Below are 11,159 nucleotides of genomic sequence, written 5' to 3'. Positions count from 1 at the left end.
ACCTCCTCCGCTTGGCGTTTCCAGAACATGTTTGATTTTGGCCCTCTTTTATGTTGAATCCGTTCCACAGTTTTCATTGGTACACTCAATCCATCCACTCAATCCAAATGTGTTTCACACATTTGTCCTTTACCAGAATGTTTCATCTATCTTGTAATTTCCATTTTGTATTTTGTAATTTGTACTTTGTAATTTGAATTTCTTTTATTGTTGATTTATTCAATATATTTACATACAACTGTACAATGTTCAGCGCTTTGGGCTTCCTGACAGGGTTGTGGAAGGCGCTTTATAAATAAAGCTTTGATTGATTGATTGATATATATATATATATATATATATATATATATATATATATATATATATATATATATATATATATATATATATATATATATAATAGTAATACAAACTGTATTAAAAAACTGTGTTACATGTGCAAGTATAAAGTATAATAGTAATACAAACTGTATTAAAAACTGTGTTACTTGTGCAAGCAAAGTATAATAGTAATACAAACTGTATAAAAACTGTTACATGTGCAAGTATAAAGTATAATAGTAATACATAAAGTATAATAGTAATACAAACTGTATAAAAACTGTGTTACATGTGCAAGTATAAAGTATAATAGTAATACAAACTGTATAAAAAAATGGTTTGTTGCATGTGCAAGCAAAGTATAAAGTACAATAATAGTAATGCAAACAGTATTAAAAAACTGTTACCAGACTGTAATTTATGTTATAAAGATGAATGCTGGTCAGCCGGTTGAACTTCTTGTATACAACTATGTCGCCTTGAGCAGTCTCGATCTGCTGCCAAGTTAAACCAGCGGATAGCATGTTTACATATGTCGTGGTCAGTGGAACTGCGGGAGATGGGATTTTTTTTCTCATAGAATCTGCAATCACAAAAGCAGATTTAAATTTTAATCATCATCCATCACCACAATTTACTATTGTAACAGGACACAATCTCCACTAATATCTTTCTGTAAGCAGAAAATAATTTGTCAACTAAAGCTCTGAATAATATTTCTTCTTTTATTAGACCAGCTTAAGAAGTAGCTCTACAAGTTTATATTGACGCTGTGTAGCGTTTATAAAAAGTGAAACGCTGGAAACAGTACCTCAGTGTGTGAATAGCAAAGGTATGAACTGGCTGGTGGCAAGAGCTGTCGTAGTGGAGCACATATTGTTGACCCAGAAAAATGTGTGAACATTTTAAAATGGGTACTTACGCAGGAGCAGTGTTTTTGATGACATCTGGTTGAAAGACTTCTTCCCATTGACACCTTTCTGAAGCAGAGGCTGCTCACTTTATTTTATCTGGAAGTGACAAGCCTTGTTTAAAGGCCCAATGGATCAATGACTATAAAGGTATGTTATATGTTGTTCCTTATGGCTGCTGCATGAATATTACCGGAGCTGCAACTAATGTTTATTATAATATTTAGTAATATATAACAATTGTTTCAGTTTCCCTGAGGGAACCTCCCAAATTGATCAATAAAGTTATCTATCTAGATTAAAACTGTTTTACATTTCCATGTATTTGAAATTTATTGCAAAATATTTTAATTTTTTTTTATTATTGGTATTTATTGTTTCAACTCATTTGTTGCGTCCATGAACATAAGCATCTAGATAATCCCCTCACAATTAAAACATTTTATGATTGTTTGTTCTGCATGTTTTGTCAGTGGCTGATCAGCTGCAGTAAACCTGATTTGGATTGTATTACTTAACACTACTTATTGAACATCTTGTATTAGGACATGGTGTATTTGCCTCTGAACCAATTGAAAAGGGATCCTTTGTAGTCGAGTACCATGGGGAGCTTATCTCAGAACATGAACGGGACAAGCGGCAGAAAAAGTACACAGAAAAGCAAACTGCTTTCCTATTTGATTTTAAATGGAAAAATAACACATGGTGGTAAGTAAAGGCATATACAATATCAGTTGTTCTTCACAACATTATGTTTTTAGTGAACAAATCATATGTTCTTTTCTTCACTTTTAGCATTGATGCCTCCCGTGAAGACGACTCACTTGGCCGGCTGGTTAATGATGACCACAAGTACCCAAACTGCAAGATGAAACAGCTGGCAGTCCAGTATAAACCTCATCTCTGCTTGTTTGCTATTGACAATATCCAAGCAGAGAGTGAAATCACCTATGACTATGGAGAATCTATGTGGCCACGGCGAGCTCTGGTAAGCAAATCCTCTTTACAGATTGTGCAGTACAAGAAATGTTAAATATTAGTAGATGAAAACATAGATGTTATTCTAGTTATGAAGACCAGAGTAGATCAGTGCTGGGTTTAGAGCTTTTATTAACAAAATTTGACATTTTTGTCCTTTTACACATGTTTTTGTCCATTTAACCTGAAGCTGATCAGTTTACATGATTGGATTTCTGGGGAAATAGATGGCTTTACATCAGTGTTGGGTTTAGAACTTTTATTGACAACAGCAGGAGAAGCTAGAAGTCAGGAACATGAACTCTACAAGTGTTCAGTCATCATGTCCTCATATTGTTTCAAGCTGTGAAGGAGATGTGTGTGTTTCAGAATACGTTCTCATATGGTTGGACCAACAACTGTAGTGTGTGTGTTACACTGTCCGCATATTGTTGGGTAGCAGAACTGTACAGTGTTAATAGTTTCTATACAGTCTGATATAAGGAACTCAGATTCTTCTGTGAATAATATTCACTGAAACAAGCATGATCTGTAGTTAATTAACTAGTCAGGATTCATAGTACAGAATGTTTGACATTATATTGTTGTCTTTTGTTTCAGACGCCAAGTGTTGAGACCATGTCCCAACCTCCTACAGACCAAGAAGTGAGTGAAAAATTCATTTCATTCTTCCAACAGGTCACACATTATTTTTTGTATTTGAAATCAAGTATATGAGTCAGTTGGGCCTAGTGCATAAATGAAATGCACTTGGATTGTTTTAAAACAATCAGTTTGAGTGAAAGTTTCCCCAAATCAACATTTGCATTAGGAGAAAGAAATTGTCTATACCATTTGTTAGTCCAAGCTTTCCCTTTAAGCATTTGCTTGATCTTTATTCTGACTAAATTTAATATTTTTGTCCTTTTACACATTTTTGTCCATTTAACCTGAAGCTGATCAGTTAATATGATTGGATTTCTGGGGAAATAGATGGCTTTACATCAGTGTTGGGTTTAGAGCTTTTATTGACAACAGCAGGAGAAGCTAGAAGTCAGGAACATGAACACTACATGTGTTCAGTCGTCATGTCCTCATATTGTTTCAAGCTGTGAAGGAGATGTGTGTGTTTCAGAATACGTCCTCATATGGTTGGACCAACAACTGTAGTGTGGTTGTTACACTGTCCTCATATTGTTGGGTAGCAGAACTGTACAGTGTTAATAGTTTCTATACAGTCTGATATAAGGAACTCAGATTCTTCTGTGAATAATATTCACTGAAACAAGTATGATCTGTAGTTAATGAACTAGTCAGGATTCATAGTACAGAATGTTTCTGACATTATATTGTTGTCTTTTGTTGCAGACACCAAGTGTTGAGACCATGTCCCAAACTCCTACAGACCAAGAAGTGAGTGAAAAATCGGAAGAAAAGTTATGAGCCACCAAAGCTGTTTTTGGAAACCGGCCTTCAAGTGACACCACGCCCGGTGACCTTTGGGACATGGTTTGACCCCCTTAGGAATGTGCTATCATCATGAAACGTTCAGATCACTTACAACTCCATAGATTATACTTTCACGTGATGTTTCAGCCTGATTGGACCTTGTTTTCACACAAATGGACCCAGAAATATGTGAAATTGGGCTTTGTGCGACATAATTCTGGGTGCCATTTAAAAACCAGATCTGAGCTCTCTAGGACATTCAGAAGAAAAGTTATAAGCCCGCAAATGTGTGTTAGGAACCACGCCTTTAAAGAACAAGTGATCCGATGACCTTTGTGACATCATTTGACCCCATTAGGAATGAGCTATCATCATGAACCGTTGGAATCACTTCTAACTCAATAGATTCTACCTTCCTGTGATGTTTCAGCCTGATTGAAGCTTTTTTCAGAGAACTGGACCCAGAAATATGTGAAATTGTGGTTTGTGCGACATAATTCTGGGTGCCATTTAAAACCCATAAGTGGTAATGACTCCATTCCTTCTGTTCCAGATATAGACCATTAATTGGAGTATTTTAAAATCAACCTGACCTCTCTAGGATATTCTGAAGCCAAGTTATAATCCCACAAAGGTGTAACCGGACACTACCTGACGATTTCTACTTGGAAATGCGTCCCGAAAGGGCCCTCGAAAAGGTCCGACGGCCGCAATTTCGACGTGTGTCGATGAGATGGTAGCCGGGATGCACCACAAAAAATTTCGTGCGGCTACGCCTGACTGAATTCAAACGGCGGCCCGAAAGTGTTAAAATTTAGCTCAGGCTTTGTTTGCGGCCTTCTGCCACTTGAGACCCTTTTCGTCCGCCATTCAGCCCACGTTGGTCCGAGGCACCCGAAAATTCTTCTGGTGCATCCCACCACTAGCCCGAACCACAGATTTTGAATTTGTGCCGGTCGCATCGTGTAAAGCGTCCGTTTGGGGCCGGACGGCAGTGTTCCCTCCTTTTTTGTCATGTGCTCGGCAAAGTGGCATTTCTCAACCGATTTTAACAAAACAAACATTGATTTGGCATGCCGCCGTCACCCCGAGCTAGCCCAGGCAGTTTGGTAGCCGTAGCTCGTTGTTCCGGTGCTTTTCTGAACCCTAGGTCGCCAGAGGTCACGCTCTTTTTTGGCCACAGCTCCTCAAGCAAACGCCCAATCCGTCCCGTTTTTGGAGAGGTGGTCCCCGTGGTGCCAAGCAATCATAATCCGCTGTCAAAATTGAAAAGAAAAAAAAAGTCGCTTCAGAGTTAGGCCAAAAAATGTCCTCTGAGACGTAACGCCTCAAAGAGGACTTGTGTTTTGCTGTTACAAAGTGGAAAAAAAAAGTTCTGCTGGTGCCAGCGGCACCATCTTCGGATATGTGGTTCGGGGGCCAAGCACTAGTCCACCCGAGGTGATTTGGTGGCAAAATATTTTGTGGTTCCGGAGATATAGCCCCCCAAAGCGCGCAATTTTTGCAAGTTTGCAATGGTGCAATTCTAGCGCCGTGAGGGCTATCAAAAAGGCGAGTAGATTTTTGCTCTCGTACCGGACTTCCGAACCAGAGAGTGAAATTTTTTTTGACTGCGCCCACTAGTGGCCGAACTCGGTCAGTGAGCGACGTAGCGTGACGCATTTTAGAAATTATGATTTGGCATGTCCTTCTTTACAACATATGTGAATTTCATGTCCCTACGTAGAAATAAACTATTTTTAATTAATTAAAAGCAACGGACAAAACCCTAGGCCCCAAATGAAGCCTGGCCAAGATTTGAGCCCCTTTTTGGCTGCCGTTCGGCCATCGTTGATCCGAGGTTCACGAAAATTTTTTTGTTTTACCCCAGTGCTGGTCCGAACCATAGATTTCAAATTTGTGTCGGTCGCATCGTGTTAAGCGTCCGTTTGGGGCCGGATGGCACTTTTCCCGCCTTTTTTGCCATGTGCTCGGCAAAGTGGCATTTCTCAACCGATTTTCACCAAACAAACGTCGATTTGGCACGCCGCCATCACCCCGAGCTAGCCCAGGCAGTTTGGTAGCCGTAGCTCATTGTTCTGGTGCTGTTCTGGGTCAGAGGTCAGAAAAAATGATGGATTTCAGCTGAAAAACAGGGTTCTCTTCAACCTACAGACTTGCAACTGATATGCTCCTTGACCTCACATGTCCAACATATGTTAATTTCAGACAGATTGGAGCTTGTATCACAGATATGCAACCAAAAATATGTGAAATTGTGCTTGGTGCAACATAATTCTGTGTCCCATTTTAAAACCATAAGAGCTAATAGGGGCTGTTAATTGGAGTAATTTAAAACCAAGCTGACCTCTCTAGGACATTCAGAAGCCAAGTTATAAGCCCCCAAAGCTGTTTTTGTAAGCAGGCCTTTAAGGCAGAAGTGATCCGGTGACATTTATGACATCATTTGACCCCATTAGGACTGAGCTATCATCATGAAACGTTGGAATCACTTATAACTCAATAGATTCTGCTTTCCTGTGATTTTTCAGCCTGATTGAAGATTTTTTCAGTGAACTGGACCCAGAATAATGTGAAATTGTGCTTGGGGCTATCATCATGAAACGTTCAGATCACTTACAACTCAATAGATCTTCATTCTTCCAACAGGTCACACATTATTTTTTGTATTTGGAATCAAGTATATGAGTCAGTTGGGCCTAGTGCATGAATGAAATGCACTTTGATTGTATTAAAACAATCAGTTTGAGTGAACGTTTCCCCAAATCAACAAAAGCATTAAGAGAAAGAAATTGTCTATACCATTTGTTAGTCCAAACTTCCCCTTTAAGTTTTTGCTTGATCTTTATTCTGTCTAAATTTAATATTTTTGCCCTTTTACACATGTTTTTGTCCATTTAACCTGAAGCTGATCAGTTTACATGATTGGATTTCTGGGGAAATAGATGGCTTTACATGAGTGTTGGGTTTAGAGCTTTAATTGACAACAGCAGATGTTAGAAGTCTGGAACATGAACTTTACATGTGTTCAGTCGTCATGTCCTCATATTGTTTCAAGCTGTGAAGGAGATGTGTGTGTTTCAGAATACGTCCTCATATGGTTGGACCAACAACTGTAGTGTGTGTGTTACACTGTCCTCATATTGTTGGGTAGCAGAACTGTACAGTGTTAATAGTTTCTATACAGTCTGATATAAGGAACTCAGATTCTTCTGTGAATTATATTCACTGAAATAAGAATGATCTGTAGCTAATGAACTAGTCAGGATTTACATTGTTGTCTTTTGTTTCAGACACCAAGTGTTGAGACCATGTCCCAACCTCCTACAGACCAAGAAGTGAGTGAAAAATTCACTTCATTCTTCCAACAGGTCACACATTAATTTTTGTATTTGAAATAAAGTATATGAGTCAGTTGGGCCTAGTGCATAAATGAAATGCACTTTGATTGTGTTAAAACAATCAGTTTGAGTGAAAGTTTCCCCAAATCAACATTAGCATTAGGAGAAAGAAATTGTCTTTACCATTTGTTAGTCCAAACTTTCCCTTTAAGCATTTGCTTGATCTTTATTCTAACTAAATTTAATATTTTTGTCCTTTTACACATGTTTTTGTCCATTTAACCTGAAGCTGATCAGTTAATATGATTGGATTTCTGGGGAAATAGATGGCTTTATGTCAGTGTTGGGTTTAGAGCTTTTATTGACAACAGCAGGAGAAGCTAGAAGTCAGGAACATGACTTCTACATGTGTTCAGTTGTCATGTCCTCATAATTATTCAAGCTGTAAAGGAGATGTGTGTGTTTCAGAATACATCCTCATATGGTTGGACCAACAACTGTAGTGTGTGTGTGTTACACTGTCCTCATATTGTTGGGTAGCAGAACTGTACAGTGTTATTAGTTTCTATACAGTCTGATATAAGGAACTCAGATTCTTCTGTGAATAATGTTCACTGAAACAAGTATGATCTGTAGCTAATGAACTAGTCAGGATTTACATTGTTGTCTTTTGTTTCAGACACCAAGTGTTGAGACCATGTCCCAACCTCCTACAGACCAAGAAGTGAGTGAAAAATCCATTTCATTCTTCCAACAGGTCACACATTATTTTTTGTATTTGAAATCAAGTATATGAGTCAGTTGGGCCTAGTGCATAAATGAAATGCACTTTGATTGTTTTAAAACAATCAGTTTGAGTGAAAGTTTCCCCAAATCAACATTAGCATTAGGAGAAAGAAATTGTCTATACCATTTGTTAGTCCAAACTTTCCCTTTAAGCATTTGCTTGATCTTTATTCTAACTAAATTTAATATTTTTGTCCTTTTACACATGTTTTTGTCCATTTAACCTGAAGCTGATCAGTTAATATGATTGGATTTCTGGGGAAATAGATGGCTTTATGTCAGTGTTGGGTTTAGAGCTTTTATTGACAACAGCAGGAGAAGCTAGAAGTCAGGAACATGAACTCTACATGTGTTCAGTTGTCATGTCCTCATAATTATTCAAGCTGTAAAGGAGATGTGTGTGTTTCAGAATACATCCTCATATGGTTGGACCAACAACTGTAGTGTGTGTGTGTTACACTGTCCTCATATTGTTGGGTAGCAGAACTGTACAGTGTTATTAGTTTCTATACAGTCTGATATAAGGAACTCAGATTCTTCTGTGAATAATGTTCACTGAAACAAGTATGATCTGTAGCTAATGAACTAGTCAGGATTTACATTGTTGTCTTTTGTTTCAGACACCAAGTGTTGAGACCATGTCCCAACCTCCTACAGACCAAGAAGTGAGTGAAAAATCCATTTCATTCTTCCAACAGGTCACACATTATTTTTTGTATTTGAAATCAAGTATATGAGTCAGTTGGGCCTAGTGCATAAATGAAATGCACTTTGATTGTTTTAAAACAATCAGTTTGATTGAAAGTTTCCCCAAATCAACATTTGCATTAGGAGAAAGAAATTATCTATACCATTTGTTAGTCCAAACTTTCCCTTTAAGCGTTTGCTTGATCTTTATTCTGACTAAATTTAATATTTTTGTCTTTTTACACATGTTTTTGTCCATTTAACCTGAAGCTGATCAGTTAACATGATTGGATTTCTGGGGAAATAGATGGCTTTACATCAGTGTTGGGTTTAGAGCTTTTATTGACAACAGCAGGAGAAGCTAGAAGTCAGGAACATGAACTCTACATGTGTTCAGTCGTCATGTCCTGATATGGTTTCAAGCTGTGAAGGAGATGTGTGTTTCAGAATACGTCCTCATATGGTTGGACCAACAACTGTAGTGTGTGTGTTACACTGTCCTCATATTGTTGGGTAGCAGAACTGTACAGTGTTAATAGTTTCTATACAGTCTGATATAAGGAACTCAGATTCTTCTGTGAATAATATTCACTGAAACAAGTATTATCTGTAGTTAATGAAGTAGTCAGGATTCATAGTACAGAATGTTTCTGACATTATATTGTTGTCTTTTGTTGCAGACACCAAGTGTTGAGACCATGTCCCAAACTCCTACAGACCAAGAAGTGAGTGAAAAATCCACTTCATTCTTCCAACAGGTCACACATTAATTTTTGTGTTTGGAATCAAGTATATGAGTCAGTTGGGCCTTGTGCATAAATGAAATGCACTTTGATTGTATTAAAACAATCAGTTTGATTGAAAGTTTCCCCAAATCAACATTTGCATTAGGAGAAAGAAATTATCTATACCATTTGTTAGTCCAAACTTTCCCTTTAAGCATTTGCTTGATCTTTATTCTGACTAAATTTAATATTTTTGACTTTTTACACATGTTTTTGTCCATTTAACCTGAAGCTGATCAGTTAACATGATTGGATTTCTGGGGAAATAGATGGCTTTACATCAGTGTTGGGTTTAGAGCTTTTATTGACAACAGCAGGAGAAGCTAGAAGTCAGGAACATGAACTCTACATGTGTTCAGTCGTCATGTCCTCATATTGATTCAAGCTGTAAAGGAGATGTGTGTGTTTCAGAATACATCCTCATATGGTTGGACCAACAACTGTAGTGTGTGTGTGTTACACTGTCCTCATATTGTTGGGTAGCAGAACTGTAGTGTTATTAGTTTCTATACAGTCTGATATAAGGAACTCAGATTTTTCTGTGAATAATGTTCACTGAAACAAGTATGATCTGTAGCTAATGAACTAGTCAGGATTTACATTGTTGTCTTTTGTTTCAGACACCAAGTGTTGAGACCATGTCCCAACCTCCTACAGACCAAGAAGTGAGTGAAAATTCACTGCATTCCTCCAACAGGTCACACATTAGTTTTTGTATTTGAAATCGAGTATATGAGTCAGTTGGGCCTAGTGCATAAATGAAATGCACTTTGATTGTTTTAAAACAATCAGTTTGAGTGAAAGTTTCCCCAAATCAACATTAGCATTAGGATAAAGAAATTGTCTATACCATTTGTTAGTCCAAACTTTCCCTTTAAGCATTTGCTTGATATTTGTTCTGACTAAGTTTAATATTTTTGTCCTTTTACACATGTTTTTGTCCATTTAACCTGAAGCTTATCAGTTAATATGATTGGATTTCTGGGGAAATAGATGGCTTTACATCAGTGTTGGGTTTAGAGCTTTTATTGACAACAACAGGAGAAGCTAGAAGTCAGGAACATGAACTCTACATGTGTTCAGTCGTCATGTCCTCATATTGTTTCAAGCTGTGAAGGAGATGTGTGTTTCAGAATACGTCCTCATATGGTTGGACCAACAACTGTAGTGTGTGTGTTACACTGTCCTCATATTGTTGGGCAGCAGAACTGTACAGTGTTAATAGTTTCTATACAGTCTGATATGAGGAACTCAGATTCTTCTGTGAATTATATTCACTGAAACAAGTATGATCTGTAGTTAATGAACTAGTCAGGATTTACATTGTTGTCTTTTGTTTCAGACACCAAGTGTTGAGACCATGTCCCAACCTCCTACAGACCAAGAAGTGAGTGAAAAATCCATTTCATTCTTCCAACAGGTCACACATTATTTTTTGTATTTGAAATCAAGTATATGAGTCAGTTGGGCCTAGTGCATAAATGAAATGCACTTTGATTGTTTTAAAACAATCAGTTTGATTGAAAGTTTCCCCAAATCAACATTTGCATTAGGAGAAAGAAATTATCTATACCATTTGTTAGTCCAAACTTTCCCTTTAAGCGTTTGCTTGATCTTTATTCTGACTAAATTTAATATTTTTGTCTTTTTACACATGTTTTTGTCCATTTAACCTGAAGCTGATCAGTTAACATGATTGGATTTCTGGGGAAATAGATGGCTTTACATCAGTGTTGGGTTTAGAGCTTTTATTGACAACAGCAGGAGAAGCTAGAAGTCAGGAACATGAACTCTACATGTGTTCAGTCGTCATGTCCTTATATGGTTTCAAGCTGTGAAGGAGATGTGTGTTTCAGAATACGTCCTCATATGGTTGGACCAACAACTGTAGTGTGTGTGTTACACTGTCCTCATATTGTTGG

General features: G+C 37.5%; 1 protein-coding gene across 1 annotated transcript; it reads left to right on the top strand.

Annotated features, from left to right (window-relative positions):
- The first annotated feature begins 547 nt into the window (after nucleotides 1-547).
- Nucleotides 548-4,245, top strand: LOC129160773 (histone-lysine N-methyltransferase set-1-like). Its single transcript, XM_070548888.1, has 3 exons — nucleotides 548-2,220; nucleotides 2,811-2,855; nucleotides 3,558-4,245. Exons 1-3 carry the CDS (start codon nucleotides 1,984-1,986, stop codon nucleotides 3,630-3,632), a joined length of 357 nt encoding a protein of 118 aa, XP_070404989.1. The 5' UTR covers nucleotides 548-1,983; the 3' UTR covers nucleotides 3,633-4,245.
- The last annotated feature ends 6,914 nt before the right edge of the window (nucleotides 4,246-11,159 follow it).

This window comes from Nothobranchius furzeri, chromosome 2, assembly GCF_043380555.1.
Source record: "Nothobranchius furzeri strain GRZ-AD chromosome 2, NfurGRZ-RIMD1, whole genome shotgun sequence".
In the NCBI taxonomy this organism is placed as follows: domain Eukaryota; kingdom Metazoa; phylum Chordata; class Actinopteri; order Cyprinodontiformes; family Nothobranchiidae; genus Nothobranchius; species Nothobranchius furzeri.
Note: the sequence above shows the minus strand (reverse complement) of the source record. Positions and strands in the feature narration are given on the sequence as shown.